At 44.9% G+C, this 22775-nt stretch overlaps 1 protein-coding gene across 4 annotated transcripts in view; it reads left to right on the top strand.

Moving 5' to 3' along the window:
- Positions 1 to 22775, top strand: part of ZNF608 (zinc finger protein 608) — a 145167-nt gene that overhangs the window by 592 nt on the left and 121800 nt on the right. Inside the window, exons 1-2 of one of the 4 annotated variants that reach the window (XM_069625591.1) lie at positions 595 to 1828; positions 2384 to 3303. In XM_069625591.1, the coding sequence (XP_069481692.1) occupies positions 2605 to 3303 (699 nt within the window). In that variant the 5' untranslated portion in view covers positions 595 to 1828; positions 2384 to 2604. Of the gene's footprint in view, positions 1 to 594; positions 1829 to 2383; positions 3304 to 22775 lie in introns of those variants that run through there. The other 3 variants (XM_069625590.1, XM_069625588.1, XM_069625589.1) reach the window with 3 other exon arrangements.

Here is a 22775-nt window from a genome sequence, read left to right as displayed (position 1 = left end):
CGACATGCGGCTCCAGGGGGTGCCCAGGAAGGCTGACAATCAACGTGGGGAAGTTGCGTTACTTAGCCTATGGCGGACTGATTAATAAAACGCGTTTGGATGACTAAATGCAATCTCGGGGGTGGCGTGGCAGTCGGGGCGAGAGCTGGCCACTGTGCCGCAGTGCTGGACAGACTCGGCACTCTCACCGAGCCCAGCCATGAGGGACCTGCATGCACACACCGACCGGCCAAGGAGCCTGTGCTGCTGCGACTGTATTCGGAATGGGGTGGGGGAGGGGCGGCTGATGGGCTTCTTTTACCTGCTTACATGTACAGTCGGGAAGGTATCGCCGCCTCGTTCTATCCAGAACATGTTTGACGTGCCGTTCTGCATTGGGGGCGGGGGTGGGGGATATTTCCCGTGCTTTAAATACTTTCAGTGTTCAGCCCCGGCGTTTCCTCTGCTGTGGCGGCTCACCGAGAAATGTTTCACATTCACGAGTCACAACCCTGCGCGAGCTGAGCTGGAAGGGAAACAAACAGCGACCTTATGCCTCTTTTTTTTTTTTTTTTTTTAAGAGCAGATCGGCATTTCCTTGATACGCTTGTCACCCATTTCTTTAACTGTTTTGTTCTCACGACAGCCAATTGAGCCTTTGATCCTCACGTGATGTGAAAGGCTCGCAGTGTAACGAAATAGCTGCTTTTAGACGGTTGGCTGGTGCTTAACCTGCCCATCCCCCTCGCCTGCTGCTTTTTCCGCGGTCATTGCCTCCCCGGCAGAGAGCGGAGGTTGCCCCGGAGAGCTGCAGAACTCGGCCCATAAAACACAAACACGCCTGGGGTGGGGGCGGCGAGTCAGGGGGAAGGAATACAGTGTGGTCGGGGCAGCGATGCAAACCTTTCCTGCTTGGAGCACCGGGTTGGCTTTATATCCGACTCGCACATTTTTCAGCAGAGAGCCACAAAAAACATAAAAGTAGACCGGGTGTCGAGTGGGGGGGGGGGGCGAAGACAAATAACTAGCAACAACTTGAGCGCGTGACGTTATTTCCCAAAGCCCTCCTGGAGGAAAGGTGTTTGTTTTCTGATGCTTGCTTTCTGGGAGCGGGCATGACTGAGATGTGACACCTAGGGGTGTGTTTTGGCAAGAGGGGTGTAGATGGGGGAGGGAGCGCCACAAAAAAAAAGTGCCTTTCCTGTTTTGGCAGCAGAGGGGATCCAGTCCGGATTTTCAGTTTCCTCCCCTCTCTTCTCGTTCTCCCTCTCACTAATTTATCCCGATGTTAGCTCATTCGGTCTTTTTTTTTTTTTTTTACAACCGGACGCCTGTGGGCTTGTTCCGTGTGATCGTTTACTCTCCTATGACGGCTCCGGGTAGAGCGGCTGAAGGAGCTGTGTGAACGGAGCCTTTCGAATTAATGGAAACTTGAAGGATCTAAAGGCAAAAGGAAGGAACCCCATTTTTTTGTTGCTGGCGCCCACAACGTTTTTTTTTTTCCTTCCTGGTGGTGGCTGAGCCGGAATTCTTTTTGGGAACGTCGTCAAAGCCGGCGCTTCTGCGGCGAGTGCGACTGGCGGTGGCTGTGACATTGGGAAGGAGACACAAAGCGGAAAATGCGTGGAATGCGGGCGACGACGCGCAGGACGGGGGAGCGCTAGTGTGCCGCCCCTGTCTGGCTAGAATTGGGGCGCTTTCCTTGGATTCTTCTCTGGCAGCCGCTGGTGTTTCGCGAAAATGAAGCGCAGGGCTGCGCCCAGGAGGTTCGGGAACAGGTTGCCGGACGTGCCGGTGGTGTGCGTGAACCTCGACAACCAAATGTCAAGGAGGGATTGAAGGGAAACAGGTATGCAATGAGTGTGTGGATGCAGCGGTGCGCGGGGGGCAGCATTGACCTCTGCAATGTCCGTCCAAGGCCTCCTTAATTAGAGCCACTAATCTGAAGCATACCTTAATCGGTTTCCCAAGTTGTGTCTCATTGTTTTATTGAACTTGGCCCCGAAACCCGCAACATATCCCACATACTGGACTGCAGCTTTAAAATAATATAGGATTGTTTCAAGTCTGATGTGTTTATCTCATCGAATGGGGTATTTTCGGGAAAGCATACCTTACGCCCCATTAATAAGGATGGGATACCGTGCATGCGTGAGAATTTCCGTGATACGTTTTATTATCCGACCCCCAGAGTTGCATGATCGACCATTCTTTCATTGTTATTGCTGAGGATGTGTATACACGGCTATTTGGGGGCGTGGGGGAGGGGCACCAGAAAGGCAGTTTAATAAAGACATGTTAACTGAGAGGAGGACGGGTGATTTGATCGAGAACATGACTAGTAGCATTTACATCTGTTTGCATGGTTATTTTAACTAGGTTGCTTTTTTTTTTTACCATTTAGGGAATCTTGGATATCACGCTGGGATGACCATTGAGTAGCAGGGAGAGGTGGTGGCCCAATTGACGACAAGTGGCCTAAAGCCTCATTTGCTCTGCAATAAGGAAGGATCCTTGGACCGGGAAGGCCATTTCCAATAATTTTTTAAGGATATGTGAGCAAACCAACTCCGATTGACGAATGTCCCCGCTCTTTGCCCGGGGAGTTTCTAGGCTGCCTTCAGGATGTCAGTGAGCACCTCCACTTCAGGGAAAGCGGTGGATCCAGGCGCGGTTGAGACCTACGACAGTGGCGATGACTGGGAGATCGGAGTGGGAAATCTGATCATCGACTTGGACGCTGACCTGGAGAAGGACCGACAGAAGTTCGAGATGAGCCATCCTGGCGGGGGGACCAAGGACTGTGGGTCTGTGCACCCCTCCCTGCCCGAGGGCCTCAAATTCGCACCACCGGGTGGTGGCCACAAGGAGCCGAGCAAGACCAAGGTGAGAAGAACTAAGATGGCCAAGGAGGCGGCCAAGAACCACCTGCCATCGGTCTCCCTGTATGGGATCCCTGAGATCAGTGGCAAGAGGCAACCTGAAAGTCATGTTGCCCCCGTCCTTAATGGCAGTGCCAAACCGGCCAAGGAGGAACGGGCCGGGCGTGGACGGGGCTGCCGTCGGGACAAGGAGGCAGGTCGGACATCCCGCAAGGACAAGCCACAGGATGTGAGTCTGGCAGGCGGGGGCAGCCCTGGTACGCACCTGCTCTATGGGTTTGGGGCTGGACCTAAGCAGGGCGGAAGTCCCTTCCACTGTGCAGTGGAACTGGGCAGGAGCCCTGGAGAACCTGCAACCAATGGGACAGTCAAAAAGGAGGAGGAGGAGGATGATGAGGAGGAGGAGAGCCAACGGCGGAGCAAGAAGCAAAAAACGGAGAAGGTGAGGCACATGCACTATTACGGGCCCCAGGGCCCATGGTATGTCCAGAGGGGACCTAAACTGAGCTGGTGTGGGGAATGCCACCTGGCCATTAGTGAACTGTTGCACAGTTCTGTGCAGGCCAGTGCTGCAAGTAGGCAAAAGCAGAGTCAGTCAATTGTACGTTGCCACCTTTGCCTGCCACCCTTGCTGTTCTCCCTTGCACTTCTTCCCCTATCCCAAATTAGAGCCTGTCCATTCCTCAGCAGCTGTGACAGAGGTCTTCCATCTTGGAGTTGGGGCAGCCTTTGCCCGTGGGAGGTGAGGGTGCTGGTGGGTAAAGGAGCAAGCTGGCGGGGAGCACGTGGAGGCACTGGCAGTGTGCCAATTGTTCTGCAGAGTGAATTTTAACATTGCAAGCTGTTTGGGAAGGGCTTGTGGTAGGGTGGATGCTCTGCGATTGTGGCAGAGCACTGATGCAGTGAACCATTGCAATGGTCTCCCTGGGGGTGGGATCCCATTGTCTCTCCCTCCCCCCCCCCCAACAATTAGAGGGTCGGACAATGGTTCCACATACAATGGACATAACAGGCTGATTTCCCTTCTCCAGAGACACGCCTTGCTGGGCGATAGGCTTAATAGTTCTAAGTTGATTTTAAATTGCTGACTGTTTTTCCTTTGGGCATTCGCTGCCAGCAGGGCCTGGGAATAGATCTGGAACGTCTTTTGCAGGCGGCATGGCATGCTCGTTGTCTTCTTTCAGAAACACTGTTTCATGGTTGGTGTGGTTTTAAAAAAAAAACATGTTGTAATGCATTCGTTTTCTGAAAATACGTGCAAAGCTTTGTACAATGCTCACGACTCGCTTTCGCGCCAGGATATTCTGCGTCTTCTCGGGTCCGCAGCCACGGCTCATTGGCGCCGGTTTTCAGGCATTGGCGGCGCTATTGAGCGCGGTGTGCCCGATTCATTACAAGAAGGGTTTCTGTTCAGGTCCATTGCAATGGCCACTTAACAATGCACACCTGCCCGGTTAGCATTTGGTTGCTGGAGTTCATTTTACCGTCTCGAGTTGGGTGCCATTTTAGGGTTCTGGCCGAGGGCCCCCTCTCGCGCTGCCTGCCAGTGGGACTTATTTTTCCCCGTCTACTGTCGGTAGCGTCCACACTGCAGTTCTTTAATCTCCTCTAACTGTGTGGATAGTAGCATGCCCTAATCCACTCCCTACAAAGGCCGCGGTGAAGGAGTCAGAGTCATTTGACGGGATTCATTGGCTGCCTGGAATGTGGGAGGCACTGCCCTTTTGGCCTCCTTAGCCTTTTAATCTTCCAGCCGAATGTTCACATTCAACAGTTCTGTTTAGCTGGCAGTCCACACATGTCATTGTCTGCGAGGCTGCTGGCATGGCAACAGAGTTTGGGGGCGGGGAGGGGGGGAAGGGGTTCTTCCTCTTTACCCAGAACTGGGAAATTGAGAGCAAAGCAATTACTCAATTTTCTGTTGAGCTGTCCAGGGACTCCTGCAAAGCAAAACGTTAATGCAGACTTTATATCTTTATGCTTATTTTTCTTGGCATGAGTTGCACGGCCAACATTGCTGGTTGAAATACCTTGGTATGACCGCCTGTAATTCAAGAAAAGGCTTTACTCTGGACGCATAAACACACGTATCGTGTCCTCAAAATACACAGGCTGGTTTTGGCATTTTAAATGCCCCCCACATACTTGTTAGTGTTCTGAACGGTCACGCCCAAACACACACAGCTCATTTCACTGTAGCATGTGTGCCATGGGACAAGACTACCGATGCAGACAACTTTGTAATTGACTTTTAATCAGTTGTGCTTGCTGGGAAAAGGCGGGGGATTTTGTGTTTGAAAGCATCCATGTTGGGGCATGTAGAAACTTCACTTTATGATCTGCTGGGAGCGTGTAGGATACTTGAAAATCCTAGATTAGCTTTAGCTGTAGGAATTCCATTCTTCACAGTTGCGTTTATTGTGTCTGGACTATTGGAACAGTCTCGTGCTTTTCTTTGAGATTAGTGCCACTGTGCTTGCCTGTAGGTGCTGTTTTTAACAAAACTCGAGCACTGCACGATTCCCTATTTACTGGCCACCAAGGATGTGTTTGGTTGCCTGTCATATGTAGAAAAAAGATGGAGGGTGTTTTGTTTCAGGACAATGACAGATCAGATTAGGACCTGTCCTCTGTTCTTCCATGACCCTTACGTTGGTCGATGCCACCAGTATCATTTTCTGTATTACTCTATTTGTGACCTTCGTATGCCAGTCATTGTTTAGATTCTGACCATATGCTTGCAGCATGACCTCTGTGCTTTGACAGCAGGAAAGGACCCACTGGGCCCGTTTTAAGAGGAAGCCTTGTACAGGGATGACATTGAAGTTGCATAAGCCGGAGCCAAAAGCAGCTCTTGGGTATCCAGCATTATTCACCAGTCACTAGGATCTAAGACTGGAGAACTAGGAACAAGTAATTGCGTTCCGCAGATCGAACTTGCACGTACCATGCAAACTTAGCATTTTGTCCATTTATGTAAGAAGGCTTATTCTTTTACTACCTTATAGATGAGACCTAGTGTTTATTTATATATTGCCCCAAATGCACAGAGTTAAATTCAAATCAATGTGTTTGTTCAGTGTCCGTTGTGTAGGGAGCCAAACGTAGCTCCTCGTAGCAGTTGGGTTCAAGCTAACTAGGCTCTTCTTGGCTAAAAGCAGGAGCTACATTTCTTCCAGCTCCCCTCAATTCCGACCCCTTCTTGTGTGTACTACTTTTATTTTATTGGAATTCGTTTTCAGCGCTGGGCCTATCCAGGTGGTCTTGGAGTTCCTTTTACAAGGTTCAAAGCTTGAAAATTGGGAAGTGAAACGGAAGTTACAAAACATTTTCAGGACAAACTTAGTTTGTAAGTAGCAGTGGTGTTTCTGTAGGCTTTCCAGTGCCAGCTGCTGCCTAAATATATGTGTTGGCGTATGCAAGAACCATCCATCTGTACACAGACTTGGATATGCTAGGCTGAGATGCCATAAGGATCACAGTTGCTGACCATGCAAAAGTGGCTCAAAAGGGGAAACGTCCATAGTACAAGCACGTTTGCTAGGTTTTTGTTTTTGGGAAGGCTCGTTCATTGAAAATCCTGTTGTTATTTTTGTTGGCGTGTCCCATAATTAATGTCTTTTTTCAGTGTCACTCGATTTGCGTCAAAGGCCTCATTTGATGAATTTTCTGTGAGTTTTGCTTGTATCAAGTCTGCATGAGCGGATACTATTGAGGGTATTGTTATGGAAACCTAAGTTGGTAAGCCTGTGTTAAGACTAAAACATCACAGATAATTTGGCCCTGGAAGCCAATAACATTGTAACTACGTGGAGTTGGTACTTAAACTGTAAAACATTTAATTTTTAAGCACTGTTTTTTTTTATTTATGAGTTTTAATCACCAAAGTGATTTTTACAAGATAGTCGTAAAATTAAAGAAAAGTGATGAAGACGAAAGTTAAAGAAAAAAGGCAGAAGGCAAGAAAGAAATTTCAGCACAGTAAATCGAAAATTGAAGATAAAGGACAACGCCCTTCACAAGTTATGAGGACTCTGAAATTTCTGGCAAGGGCTCTGTTGCTTTGTCTTTAAAAATTAAGTCCACAATTCTAGTAGCTGCTATGGTCCATGAGGGTCTGAGGCCCCCTATTAGTCTTTCCCACCAGAGAGCTTCATCTGTCAAGTAGGCTTTCTCCAAATGGTGAAGCAAGTAAGGATTTCTGTATAGAGATGTGATAGCATGATAGCAGAAGGTGCCGGAGCGATTGCACTGTTAAGTGGCTTCAGTTCCAATATTACATCATTTTCTGCCAGGTTGAATGGCATTATACAACGAGTGGCAACTTCTGATACAAAAGCTTGAACACACTTTTTTTTTCACTCTTTCTTTGGGATAGTTCCAAATTGTTGGCCTAGTACATGATGATGTGAAGCTTAATTAGACATTCCCTTGAATATATAGAATCAGCGCTGCCCATCAACAGGAGCTAAAGTCAGCGCCTGGGTATTACAGCATTAACCAGTGAGCAGGAGCTGCCACTGGGGATGCGGTGGCAACTCTAACTTCCATGTAAGATGCAAGCTTAACAGTTTCTCTTATATTTATTACCTCTTATGCTTTATATAGATGCGTCCTGACGCTTATTGATGAATTGTCCCAAATGCACAAAGTTAATGTCGCATAAGTATGTGTGTTAAGCATCAGTTGACCTGGGGAGGCAAAAATAGCTCATCGTAATTGTGTGGTCAAGCTGACCAGGCTCTCCTGGGCTACAAGCGTGAGCTTAACTAGCTCCCCTCCATTTGGAACCCTGATTGCTGCCCCTCTGATGAGTTGTGCGGGTGCTCTCTTCAATATAGATTGAAGGTGCTGACCAGCTTGTGCCATATAGTTTGGAAAAGCAAGGAAAATATTCCTAGGAATTCAGCGATTGTCTGCGTGTTGTGAAATTGGTTCCATACCATTAGTGCCAACACTGAGCACAAGGGCGTCTAGTTTTCGGACCTCTATCATAGTAATGTTTAGGAACATTCGTTTGCTAGATTTGGTTGATTAAGTGTGTAAAGAAGATTCTCTACATCTTTTGTTTTTAGGGACCATGGCCCGCCCACTTCACAAGTTGAAGGGACATGGTTCGCATTTTCTCCAACCAAATTACATCTGAACCTAGAGAATCGTGTGAAGAGAGCATTTAGTATTCGTTTGGAGATATAGTTTGCATTTTAAAGCACCATAAGCACCTGCGCGGAGCCATTAGAAGAAATCTATCTACAGCTGTTAGCTGCATAGAACACTCCTCCTCACCTACCCAGTAGCATTGGCACTTTGGTGGAGATTTTTGCATATTATTTCCAAAGACACTGCTGGGAATTTAATGTTGTTGTGATGTTAGATTCCCCCTCCCCCTTGCTACCTTTTGCAGTGGGGACGCCTCACTCTATTTTGTTCTTTTGCATTCGGAGATGCTATATGTTTTCTTGCTGAAGTCTTTTTAGCGAGACAGACATATGGTGCCTAATAGTTGGCTTTGTGCAATTCCATATTGAACACAGCAAAGAGGATACAATCTTCTAGGACATGAATGTTTCTTAAGAGATTATGCCAAAGGTCAACCCATTTTCTTTTACTTATGATAGCTCCTAGACCACATTCCCATGTTTAACTGTGTAAGCCTTTTGATATCCATGGCTAGGTTTCCTTAGCATTGTGTAAATCTGGCCTTGAAGATACTCCAACTGAGAAAGTGTGTGTAGATCCCGGAATTACAGCTGGGACATGCAGTCTTCCTTTGGACGGAGCATGGGTCCTCTTCTCTCCCCCTCCCCCTCATCCACGTGGACACAAAGCTCAGTCCTCCTTGTTCCATTGGGACACAGAGCTCTTCCCAGCTAGATTGTGGAAAGGATACAATCGGGCCTGCTAGAAAAAGCCTACTTGGTAATTGCTGAAGTGGGGAGAGTGTTGGCATTCAACACGTCTTCTCATTGTGGTCTTAATAAGTGAACTATAAAAATATAAAACCGGGTTTCATGACCATGCTGGTGCCGAAAAGGCAGGTTATGGGTCCATAATCCTTAGGATAGCTGGGTTCTTGGTGGATTTCTCAAGTGCAGTCTTGATTCACAGATCCTTGCAAGCACAACTGATTTGTGTGCCAAGTGGGGCATTGGAGAATAACGTGATAATGCCCAATGCCTTCACCATCACTCTACGGAAAGCACCAAAAATGTGCACAGGTCAATTTTTGGACCTTTTTAGTAGCGAACACTTCATGGTAAACTACAGTGGCGCCTCGGTCCGGTGTGAATGTTGGGGCTGGGTGGCTATTTGTTGTTTTGTCAACGCTTTACGTTATAGTGTTCACTTGAATCCCTTTTTGTTTTTGTAAGTTCTTAATGACATTAAATTACTGTTGAAAAACTGGCTCTGTAAAGACAAGGTTGGCACTTTAAAAAAAATAAAAATGTTTTCAGCCGCAGGAGGCTTTCTTGCAAAAAATATACCCTCTCTATATATCTCCCCGACAACCCTCTTATTGTCAGTCATGCAAGTGCAGTGTCAATGTAGCTGTAAGGAACCATTCCTTTTTTTGACCACCCCACCCTTTTTTTTTTTTTCTCCCAAAAATGTCAGTGATCAGCTTTCAATAATTGTATTGAAAACAAACCTAACTTGTTTTTGTGTCATGCATGGTGGCCTAGAGCCCTAATATAGTTTAAACACGGAAGTTAAGCACACCCTCTTCAGTTTCTCCTGGGTATATGCTTTCCTATTTTTTTTTAAGAGGAATTTCCCGAATAGCTCAAATTGGACCAATTAGCAAAGCTGTCTGTCTCTTCGCATGAACACATCTGGTTCACGGTGTTCTCATGTCTTTTTTGTTATGAAAGTACATGGAAGCAATTCCTCTTGAGTGTGTCTGCAACCTCTCTAGTGCTTGCACCCATGACACCCTTGGGAGAAACTCCCTTTTCTTTTGTAGGCATCACTACAGGACCACCAGAGATGTCGAAGGGAAACTGAGCTCATTTGTTGGTTTGAGAATATTTGTCTGCCCTGTCAGTCCATATGGTTAATAAGAACCTATTTCGCTGGGGCTGGCTTGAATTGGTCATTGCTAGAATTAAGACTTCTTGTTAATGATTCCTGGTGTTAAATGGCGTATGCGTTTCCCAAATGAGGATAGCAAATTGTGCTCTGGTGACCATACACAGCTACTTGGAACAACATGTTTTATCCTGAAATGACACCTGGTGCTGACATTGGCACCAACATTGTACAACACATATTCAGAAAAGAACTATAGGCGATATGGGTTATGAGCCTCGATTGATAATCTCTATACATACCTTCAAACTCTTTATCTGGGTCATCATTTGTGGAAAAGGCCTGATGGCACTTTGATTTACCCAACGTGTTGTACAAGTAGTCAACGTCAGAAAACTCCAATTCAGAGCGTCAAGTGGAAGCCAGCTCTCCCTCGCCACCTTTGGTTTCTTAAGTGATTCCTACTCTAATATTGCATGCTCTTTTCAGACTGTTGCAATGCCCTATCCCAGGGCACTGTGCAGAATGAATTGTTGCTCGCTTGGTCCTCTTGCTGTGCCAGGGGTCGACATTGGTATTCAAGGAGCAGGAGCTGGAAGTAGCTTCTGGGTGTCAAGATTTCTCTCTGACCAGGAGTTACTCATCATGACCCAAGTGCTATTCAAGTCCAGGAGTGCCTGAAAGATGGTGGAACTTGCTTTATTCCCGCACAGCTGTGTCATCACCCACAAATGCAGCCCTTGATCCACTCTTTCTTTTGCTGTGTCTTTTTGAGTTTTTCCGGTGTCTCTTGCTTTGTTGCTTTACCTGTCTTCATTTATTTTCGTTCTCTTTACATTACTTTAACTTTTATTTTACATATCTGTTTTGCCAGTTCTTTGTGTTGCTGCTACCGCTCATATCCAATTTACGAGCATTTACATCCACTTTGTAATTCTGCCACATCTGTTAATGCATATCTGTTACTGACTCTTTACCGCTGCTGTTTTTTCTGTGCTGCTACCTTTTTCTTTGATATGACCTTATTCACTCTTTCTCCCTGTTCCACAATTAAGCATTTCTAAATATTATGCAACAAATCTAACTTGCAAAAGCGGTGCAACTATTACTTTGTGTCCAGTACGCATAATGAACATGTTTTGCATCTCTTCTGGAGGTTTACGGTTGCAGCTTTTATGCAAATTCCCAGGCACATGTCGGATACGCTTATTTGTATGGACCAGCTGGCTTGGGGAGCCAAAGGTAGCTGTTGGAGTCAAGTTAACCAGGCTCTTCTAGGCCCTATCCAGGAGCTAAATAGCTGCCTGCAATTTTGAACCCTACTGTTAATATTTGTCCATGGACTTTACGCCCAATAACTTCATAACATAATCACCTTTCACCAGCTGACTTTTTAGAGAAATCCACCCCTAAATTCAGTGTTGGTTGCTTCCTTGGTCAAAAGTGCTTGATGGGGAAAGTCGTTCCAAGAGGCCTGCAAATAGGCGTGGCTTTGTCCCCAGGTATTTCTTCCACATCTTCAATTTGCAGTGTCAGTACTCTCTGCCACAATGAGAAGTGTTTCTTTAAGGTACTGTTCACCAAGCTTTGTGTGATGCCTTTGTTGCCCCAGCCCTATGTATCATCGTCGTGTGCCATTGCGCTCTAATGCAGTCTTCTCAGTTCCCAGGTTTGTGCAGAACAAGACCTAAGCATGAATTTAGATGAAAATGTACCTTTTTTCTTGTAATTACATTGGTTTTTGCATACATTCTGGTGATGAATTGCACGCAGGCGCTTATTTCAATACCATTGTCGTACTGTTTCATTGTGCCCAGCGGAGCCCATTTAGTTGGACAAGCTGAAAAGCTGTGGGTGTTTACATGGATTTTTGCATTTCTCTAAAGCACTCGTGTACCATTGTGAATGTGTATTATTTAGCATAATCTTATGAACTTTGTAATGGTCATATCCAGGCCTCCAGATAAGGTGCGTACTAGGCGTTTTTACGCATGAAAATCTTGTAAATACAACAGCTTTATTATTTTCCTGTGTACATTTACACACAAGTTGAGAGCAGAAGGCAGTGCAAAGGTCAGGTTATTTGACAGAAGCCAGAACGCTTTCAACATTTTAAATATATGCAGGAGAGATCAAATGGCCAAACATTAGAGAAATAAGGAAAGGTGTATTCTGTCACAATGCAGAAGGCTGCCGCATAGCAATGATTTCCATACGTCAGCTGGATGTCACATACATTTTACTCTCTTGCAAAGGAGAAAAGTCATTTTTACTCTCTTGAAATCACATTTACGCTCAAAGTTTAAAAATAGGGAGTAAAATACTCCCACCTCAAAATCTTATCTGGAGCACTGGCAATCTCTTTTTTTTAATACTATGCCGAATCATCAGTCGTGGCACCTATGCTTGTCCGAGAGTTGGGGTATTGCGCAAATGTGCCAACATGCATCATAGAGTGCAAACTTGCTAGTTTCCACCCGGCTGAAATTTTGCCACTAGAGGACTTTTTCTCCAATCTGCTTTGGTTCTGCGGATACATTATTTCCATTTGTAAGGCTGCTTCCTTTGTGTACAGCTGTCACTCCCCTGTCTCTTAGAATTGGATTAGGAATCAAGGGAAAAGCCTGTGGCGGGAGCCACTTGGATTAAAGAAACATGAATTAATTGATGTACACCAGGGCCTACAGCTATGTTTCCCTACAAAATATAGTGCTGGGTTCTTGAAGGCTGAAATAGGTTAGACATAGGCCGTAATGGCATATTGTGCCACACATTTAATTGTTTCTGAGGAAGCTGTTTTACCACCACTTGAGACTTTTACCTTTTAAGGTCCCAATAAGAATGGTTGTGTTCAACAAGAACAGATCAGAATTGTTAATGTACTTAGCGTCCTGTTGTGTGACATTGCTATTCAAGCCAGGTTAAAGGGGCCTGAACTTTGGCTTTCAAGGTGACCCTTTTGATCTCCCAGTATGCGTCCACATCTGCTAAAGCGGGCCAGTGGGTGGCTAGAGAGTCGATCAATGCTGGTGTTTCTGCATGAGTTTACGAGGGGCAGAAAGCGCATTCGATGGCACTGAAGCACGATTTCCTGGGAACTTGGCGGAATAATGCTAATTGCTTGAGGAATACTCTGCTTGAAGAAGAGCCGGTTTCTGCAGATGTCACGAGGTTCAACATGTTCTTCACGTTGAACTGCTTCACTTAAGGTTTGTTTCAATTGGGCAACAGTGAACCCTGTTGTGGTGTTCACACCATGCCTGGATAATCTAATGAAGCGATGCCGCTTAGGTATGCAAAGTGCAAATAAAGTGGGGCTACAAAGATGTTTCAAAAACTCATTTTAAACCGCACAGAGACTATTGTTTAATACAGATATTCCGCGAGAGAGAGATTATTATTATTATTATTTTTTTTTGATTCACTCATAATGCGCAGCAAACCCAAAGGTAGCGGTGGGCAGCAGTACAGATTATGCAAGGTTTGAGGTTGCAGATGACACGCAAAGCAAAATATATCCAGGCCATAGAAGCGTGTGTGTGCGTGTGTCTATGCACGTGTGTGGTCTAGTTCTCTGAACATTTGCATGGTAGGTATATTTTGGATAACTCATGTCGATGAACAATACAGATCTTTCTGGTGCGTCTTGGTAGTGTATGAAAGGCGGCACATGCCTTGGCCTGTGCATGGCTGTACTGCTCTAGATCAGGCAAGAGCACTTCTGCATCCTAGCACTTTCGCCGCCTCCTACCAAATCTCCAGCCTTCATGTTATAATCCATGGGCTCAGCACCATTGCAGTTGATATTTTCTTGTCGTGTGCTGGAAGGGCTGTTCTTTTTAATGGTTTTGCCGCTTGCTAAAAGTCACGTGCCGATTCGTTCTACAATTGTCTTTAGTGTTTTGGCACGGCACGGCCATGAGCCTCTACCAAGATCATCATACTTAACACATCACGTGGGTATGTTAGTGAGAATTTGGGAAGTTGCAAGTGAACCATGTCCATTGGTTGTTTAACTTTTTGTCCAGTGGACAATGTGTGGAGTCCTTGTTTGAGCTAATCAGTGATGCCCTGGGATTGCACTGCAGGGTTATATAACGTTCCCAGGGATTTCACATCAGCTGTGCTGTTTATCTGATGGAATCATGCCTTGCCTTCACATATGATTTCTCAGCACAATGCAGAACACAGTTTATTCTGTGTAAGTCAATGACAAAACGGGGCCAGGCCCTAATGCTTTTTTTTTATTGTGGCCAGTTTATATGAACTGATGTCCCCGCCTGTTTTCTTTGGAATGTGGCGGACCTCTCCAGAAGGAGGGGTGCTGTGTGCTTCAAACCACCCACACACTGCGATGTGTATTCATAACATGTAGAAGTCTGTAATCCCAGTGTATAACAACCCCGTGCACATACATCGGGTGCAATGCGAGGCGGCGCCTTCATGTTCTGGTGTAATCAGTTTAGCCTCGCAACGCGCTTCTGCGTCCCAGGAATTAATCTGTTGACTACGCGCCAGGATTGCAGTCCATCCTCGTGTAAACACTGCCCGCCTTGCCGGGCATGCGTCAGATAACCTTATCGGCAAGGGCCCTTGCTGATGTGTGTAGATCTGTTTGTTGCCTGCAGTGGCCTCCCTCGGGGAACACAAGGCAGTTTAAGTGATCAAAAAGGGCGGCGTTAAAAAATACCTGTGCCTGAAAGCCTCATTCAGTTTCCAGAGCTTCCTGAATTCAGTGCACCCCCTTCCACTTTATGCAAGTTGGGCCCTAGTGTATGTTCCATACCTCCAACTCGTATAATGGAAATCCGGGCAGTTTCTTGTGCTCCCCTGGGGTGCCCAGCTACATAAAACGCTCCGTGTTGCTCGTCAATGCGGCCCTTGGCTGCAGCCTCTGAGCCCCGGATAAAGCCTTTGTCTGGAGCCTTTCATTGAGGCTAATGACTGGTCTTGTGCCGCCCTGAGATAAATGACATTATCTTTAAACGGGCTGACAGGAAACAGACATGTTAATGGCGAAGCTACAGGGAGGACCTTGCAGCGGCCCTGACAAAAGACCAAAACGGGCACCTCTGCTTGCGACCATTAACGCATAATGCCTTCATTTTTTCCCCTCCACAGGCCTCGGCTATTGGAAAGCTATTCCCACAAACAAGCACTCGACGGACTCTTGTCTGGAAGGACTAGATTCGCTTGGCAAGCCACCAGTCCATGCAGTTATGTGTGATCTTTATTTAAAAATATAAGCGGATTTAACATGTGAAAGCATGAAGAGCAAATGCGGCCGGCTTTCTTCAATTGACTATTGCTCAGGGCAATGCACATTTATTCCTGAATGATTGTACATTTGAAGAGCGCAGTTTCCATTAACGCGTCCTCGCTAAACGAAGCAATGCATACACAGTCAATGAAACCTACATTAGAATGACTTTTGCTATTTGTATTTGACACCTCAGAATGGTTTATTAAATTTGATGAAAGGTCATTCGTGCATATTAAGCTGGCTGCTATGTGTGGAGATAATGCGTTTCCAGGAGCGGCCAGCGCCGTCGCTTGCCCTTGAGATCGGATAATACATGTCGAACACAATCTCCAGAGAGGATGATCGTATGCGAGTGCCGGGTTATCCCGCTCTTAATCCACTAAACTGCCTACAAGCTGCTCACTGTGATCGTAAAATCTCATCACAGATTGCGATTTTAACCGGCCAAGTTTTGAAAATGGCGTCTTTTGTATATCCTTGGAGGTATTTCTGATGATAGCATGATGATTTCGTAGAATGTGTCTAACGCCCTCTTAACCTATTGACTCACATTTTATCAATGTCTAAACAGCTACAACTCTGATCCGGGCCCCTGATTTTCCCCATTTGTTTCAGGTGGACGTTACTAATTAAATTAGCATTGTTGCATATCTTGAAACCATTGGTCTACTGATCAGTGACGCGTGGCAGTTGCCTTGTGACCAGCTGTTTGTGACATTAATGGCCACATATATCCACATATATACAGTATCACCTGAACATGACTTGGTGGTTGAGGCCAGAACAGATCTGGGCCGTTTGCAGTGTGGGTTTGGTGAAGTCACTGTGGCTTTGCATAAACGTTTACTTTCTGGTAAGAGTGGCGCATTGGCCCTTTTTGCACATCTGGCGCCACCTCTCGGAGCGAGCAGAATGGGCCAGTTATGCTGTCGCGACCGGTTTTGCTATTTTATAATATGTCTGTTAGAGATCTGCAATGAGTTGTACAGTTGACTTCTTGTCTAGTGATAATTTTAAATTGCTTGGGTGTCTGTTCAATGTGTTGGCCATATGCATGAAATGTAGCCTTCTCCAGTTTGTGCAGTATTTAAAGCATCTGGCGCCCTTTTGCTCCGCCTGCCTAACTAAATGCCTTTTTCCCCCCTTGATGCGCTGGTTTACTTGCTGTGTTACTTCAATTTCATCATTTAGAGCCTGGTGCAGAACATGTCGGTAGCACAAGAGCATTGACTGCTACATAACGTGCATTTGCGCAGACCCGCATCGGCAGCCACACTTTTTTTTAGACCACTCATATTTGTAAACGCTTATCATTTTTTAAGGCGTTTTTCACAATATTCCCTAAACTTTTGAAGGAACAATCCAGAGTGGTGGACTGCGTTGGAATTTGTTTCCCACACTAAGAGTTGCAGTCAACATTTATGCATGCACAAAGTGACTGTGTGTGCTCGCTTGTGTTTGAGGACCTGCGTTCCACAGAGTGCTTTGTGACGTTTTAACCCACGACAGCCCATCTTGGATTGCCATTGACACAAAACTGCACAAACCACACCCTTTGTAAGTTTGGTCTATGTGTTTGATTGTGTAGCCTTGTTTTTACTTGGTTGGTTTCCTGATATTCTGGCTTGCAATTTAAGAAAAATGGGGTTGTAATTCTCTGAAATATGGAATTGAAAAACATTATTTTCTTAGACTTGTAGCCACTTGAAATATAGTTGTTGTAGAAAGTACCACAACCAAGTTATAGTAGGCTCATGCCTTTTTTTTTAAAATGCTTAAGAATTCTGGCTATATTTTGAAATATGGAATCGTGATTACCATCACTCAGTAACGTGTATTACTGAGAATCTGACATTGCCAACAGTGTTAACAGAGATGAGGGGCAATTGATAAGAAAATGTATTGTCTTGATTTTACACTTGTGACTTCCTTAAATAATAGTTACGATATGATCCATTTATCTACTCGGGGCTTTCCTGACGCAGTTCAGACATCGTTCAGGTTGTAGGTTTATTTTGACTGAAAGGGGATGGTCCGAACGTCTGTTGTGCTATATAATCCTTTTTCATATCCACCATTAAACTTCAGCTGTATTTGTAAGAGCATAAATGGGGACTAGAACTAAATGTAAGGGTTTGATTTATGAAGGTGTTCTACTGTAACCTGAAGCATGTTACTGCTCCTGTTGCCACCAAGCATCCTGTAACCAAGCTTTGAATCACCTTGCTGCTCATGCGCCCTCATACCCTCGGGTCTGGTGCGCAATACAAATGAATAAACTAAACTAAACTAAACCATGTGAGCAAGAATCCAAATAACATAGCACTTGCTTGCACTCGTACATAGGGCCACGTACTGGCGATGTGGAACTTGGGATTCACGGCCGCCAGCCGAGCTGGCAGCCACACATCCCAGTCCCACTCACTCGATCTGTAACACAATGGGAGTGTCAGGGTGATATTGTTTTCAAGTGCCAGCTTCCTTGCATTGTTGCTTTTATGGTTGCAATTTTAGCCGTCATGTTTCAGGTTGTAGTACGACACTTCATTAGATCACATCTTGAAGTGGAGCAAGTGCTTGTATTTGCATTTTGTGTTCTGGTATTTGCTACCGGGCACATACTCAACCACGGTATATTGAGACCCATCATCAATGTATACATTTTTGTCCAAACTGATAGTACATGGTGCCTGGCGACCCTCCCTGATTTACTGCATTTGTAAGACCATGCCTGATTGGCCAGCACTGTTGTGTTTGTTTACATGAAGGAGCATAGCACAATGATAAAGATCCATCCCTGTCAGAGTTGGTTGGTTTTGAGTTTTATTCCAGGCCTCTCTTTTTACTGGATATTTTATTGAGTTGAAGGATTTGCAAACAGTAAATTGCACCACGAGATGTCTGACCGGTCCAGAGACATGGGTTGACGGAATCAATCATCTCTGATGAAAATAGCAGATCATGAAACGGCCCCTGTATTAAATCCTTACACACTTCTTTATCTTTTCTTTTATAAATGTCACTTTGGGATTTGCAGCGCCACGTTTGTGAATGTCATTTGTAAACCAAGGAAAGCTGTGATGCAATGTAAACGTTTAAATTGTCTACCCACCGACTTCAGCTCAGACCACTTTCACTAAAAGCCCAAATATTCCTGCAATGAACACCCACCTCCTGTGGCCTGCAGAGGAATTGGATTTCAGTCCATAGTGTGTGTGACATAGCACAGCCTTAAAGTTGTACCCGCAACTAGCCATTGGTGAGTGATAATTTAGTCTTATTGAGTAATAAATTACGTTCTGGGTGCATGTACAGAACTGAGGTGGCGAGTCGCCTTTTATGCCAGGCTACTAGGTAAAAGCATAAACATTTCCATCTGCATTGCATACACGATGGCCCCAGTGCAACATTGGAACCTGCATAGCAGTTTCTAGGGCCTCTGTTGGGTTTCAACGGGCTGGTTCATCATCGGTAACCAATGCGGTTACTGATTAATTGAAGAGGAAAGAATCCACCTGCCGCAATATAGCTGTCATCGTAATGCCCAGCTATCCTTCTGTTTTCCCTTAATATCGGGGACTTCACGCCTGATCCGAAGATGGCTCCTATATTTGATCTCATGCACCACCACTGAGGCTTTGTGCTAATGTTTTTATGTTTTTCAGGCAAAAAAAATGTAGACCTCAGAGCCAAACCCATCCATTGAGGAAATTGGGCTGGCTTATAGAAATGCACCAATATGTATATGTATTATTCTCATTAATCTGTCTTTGAGCCATGAGTATTGTGTGCTTCACAACCTTGTGCTTTTGTAAGAGCACAGACCCCATTTAATGGCATTCGGCTGTCCATGGTTTCCTTCCCAATGAGCCTCCATGACACTGTGTTCCCATGATAGCTGTTCAATTTGTTAATTGAGATACAAGGGATTTAATACCTTGGCCTCCTTCAAAGAGTGTCCTGCCCACCGTCTCTGAAAAGCATCTCATGATATGGTAGTGTATCTCCCACCACTTTCCCAGCATTAATCTGAGAATGTCTCTATGCCTAATATCCATTGCTAGCCAGAGACTTGATTTATATGAACAAAGATTTGCCACAAGCTAGTTCCGGTGGATAATCATTCAGGTGGTAGAAGGTACTGTACTAATAACTACATTCAGCAGCAAGCCCAGAGGAAACCTTTCTCCAACATGGACAGAAACTGTAGAAAGGTGGGTAAGTTTTTGGACCAGTTTAATTTTTTTAGTAGATTTGTAGACAAATAATATATCTATTGCGATTTTATGCTTTTTGTAACATGATCATTTGACCTAAAGGCTCACAAAGCCACACACTTTAAACACAGACTGGCACAGCTATCATCTCACATGGAAGTTTTCTGCACATTTAGGGCCTTATTTACAGAGCATTTTCCAATGGGGAAAAAGGCTTCTGTGAATCAGGCCGTATGTGTTTTGGGGAATACTAAGCAGCTGGCGGATTGGGTTGCATTTCATATAAGCAAAAAGAGAGCATCAATTGGCTATAAAAATAGGTTAATACCAATGCAAGGTCTGCATGCATTTCTTGGAACCTGAGCTGCGTTTGGCTGTTTTGTACTTGGCGAGAGTCCTCTGCCAAGTCTGCAGAAAGTGGAGGGTTTGTTCTGTTCTCTCACTTGACTATGCGGCCGTTTTTCACTTTGTCGATTGCTGTTTGAGTAGCGAGAATTTGGCTTTCTACGAACGTTCATTGTTTGCTGAATAGTAACGTAAAACGACTGAGCCAGAGGGAACTGGAGACTCATTTCAATAACCGTGCAGTCATTGATTGCAACACTTACAGTTGCAAATTCAAAATGCAATTATTGATTTGTAAATGATTTGGTTGTGCCCCTTCTGGAAAGTTGTTTAACCTCCAAGTCAAGATCTCCCTTCACTGTGCAGAAAGTGGCACTGGCCCAGGCGCAAATGGTTTTCATTTAAGTAACTTGAAGTTTGTTGTGTTTTTCCTTATTTTCTTCTTTCTTGTGTGGCTTCTTTTCATTGGAGGATATCGTCAGGATATCTAACTTGAGCGGACCTGGTTATGCTTGCACAAGCCTCACGACGCAGTACAAAATAATAGGTTGGTTTTTGGCTGCACTGATCTCTGCAAGTCTTCTTGATTCTGATCTCTTTCCTCTTGCCCATGAAGTTAAAGGTGTGTGTTTTTTGTTTGTGTCCTGCCTCTTTATGTTCCTCAAGTAGCAACAGAACAATGAGCTTCAATTGGTCAACTTTTTTGTGAGCTCCTGGAAATCAACTTCTTTCATCCTTCAGATGAATGCAAACCCCGGAGTTTAAGCGTGGTTTCTTAGAACTCCAGGCACTTCTGTCTGGCGACACTGGTGGTTCATTCTGCAGTTGTCTGTGTCGGCATCAGACTTGCATTCAAGTTTCTACAACTCTTCTTTTAATTACAAAAGGCCTTAGCCCCTAGCTTACAGATAACACTGCATTTATAAATATTTCTTTTGCACAGTAACAAAATATCATGACATTAATAAATGCGTGCGTCAGTGAGGGGCTTTCCTGTTCCTTTGGAAGACTGATGCCATCTCCTTTCTTGACAACAGAACAAAGCTATTTAATCTGTGTTACCTTCCCGGTTGAGTTTTGTAAATGACTCTCTTGAATGCATTAATGGCCTTCGAATTCGGATTATTTTCTATTTTGGTGTTGTGTTTATCGCAGGGATCAATCAACATTTACACTTGTCACTAGCCATTAGCTTGTGATCACTGCCTCATGGCGAGTAAGCAATGGTGTACCATGTAAATGTGGATAACTGAGAGGGCGACTGACTTTTCAAGTGTGACTAGTAGCTAGCAATTCGTCGTTTCTACCCCGTTTATGAAATCGACAGTGTTAAAAATGTCAAGTTAGATGCTACCAGCCAGTCATAGTAAGTTACTCGCCTCCTCAATGCTAGACCTAGAAATTGCACACCAATTCTTACTCTACAAGAGCCAATTCTCACTAGCCAATGACTGGCGGCAAGTGGAAATTTGACACATCCACTACACATTGTGGATGCTTGCACAAACCCACAGGGCCACATATTTCTGTTGCTAAATGGCCCTCGGGGTATTACATTTCCCGCCCATTTGAAACCTAGCTTCCTAAAATTATTTCTTCTGTTGTGTCTGAGGCATACTTGGCTTGACTTAATTTTCTCAAAAATAATTTCAAAAGGTTGTGCAGACCAGTATATTTAAGTGAATGCATTTCAGCTACATCTACAGTCTCCCTGATAGTGTTAATACGGTTAACCGATATTTCCCGGTCGGTCAGATGGCACAGCGAGTAGAGCGCTCACTTTGACATCCATGCAGAGCCTGCCAACGCAGGTTCGAATCCCGGCAGGGCCAAACTCAACCTTTGATCCTTCTGAGGTTGATAAATGAGCACCACACACCATGGGTAATAATAAGGTATTGTACGATCGGACCGAAAAAGAAAGGTCTGAAAAATGCTACTGCCAAAGGTTCCAACACCAAAAGTTTGAACCTTTTAGTGGTAGCATTGCAGGTAAGTTTAAAAAATAAAAAAAAATAATTAAAAAAAAGACTGCAGGGGTGGTATACTGTGTGGTATAGTGAGCAGGCTGTTGCGGGGGACACCACCGCAGCACACCCGCGGGGGGGAAAAAAAAAGGGGCTGCAGGGGTGTTCCCCGCAACATCCCGCTCACTATATTGGACCTTTTGGTAGTTTGCACCTTTGTCATATGAACTTTCCGGCCGCAACAAAATCAGCCGCAGTTGGATCACTTAGAATCAATAATAAGCAGCGATTGGATGCCTGAGGGTTCGTAGCGCTATATAAATGCAAATTATTATTATTCCCAGGACTAGTCAAAGCAATAGCAGTGTTCAGAGGCTGCTAAAATGCACATTTTCGATTAATCCATTTTCAGAAACAAGTGTTATTCTGAATTTTAAATCTGTTTTTTGATTGAAAAAAAAGCTGTGAAAACATTTTTTGGTGATGGCTGTATTCTCTGGAAACTCTTGTCAATGAACCCTTTTGAAGCAAATATGTATTGCTGGGAATTCATTAGTATGTCTGGCGTTGTTTAGTTAATAACTCTACACCACTTCACCAACTGCAAAAGTGGGCTTTAGAGGGTTCTTAGGAAATCTGCTGAGGGTGTGTGAGGTGTCCTGGATATGCTGGCAACAAAGAGGCTGATCCAGGGATCATCAAGGCTTTCATTTGTGCCACTCCTTCACGGCATACCCAGGAAGCTTGCAAAGCCGTTGGAACTTTTTCCATCACTACGTCCCCATGAAGTTTTGGTTTAGCACAGCAATACGGCATCAAAAGAAACCCCTCCCAGGCGCCCTTTCTCCTCCGGTACATAGAGCCGTGACTGGAGCAGTTCCACACGTATCCACATTTTCCCCACACCCCTTGCAGCGAGTTGGCTGTGGCTAGGTTTGATTTAGTTTGTATTTGGAAAATGTGGCAGATAAAATGACTTGCTTTAGCAAATGTTTCTTGAGAAACGCTCTGAAACCTCAATTATATTTCACATGTTTGTCACCATATTAACTCCAGTGGCAGACCTTTCATGGTCTCTGTGCTCTAGTGGATG

This window comes from Ambystoma mexicanum, chromosome 6p, assembly GCF_040938575.1.
Source record: "Ambystoma mexicanum isolate Mex_15411 chromosome 6p, UKY_AmexF1_1, whole genome shotgun sequence".
In the NCBI taxonomy this organism is placed as follows: domain Eukaryota; kingdom Metazoa; phylum Chordata; class Amphibia; order Caudata; family Ambystomatidae; genus Ambystoma; species Ambystoma mexicanum.
This window is presented reverse-complemented; position numbering and strand designations above follow the sequence as displayed.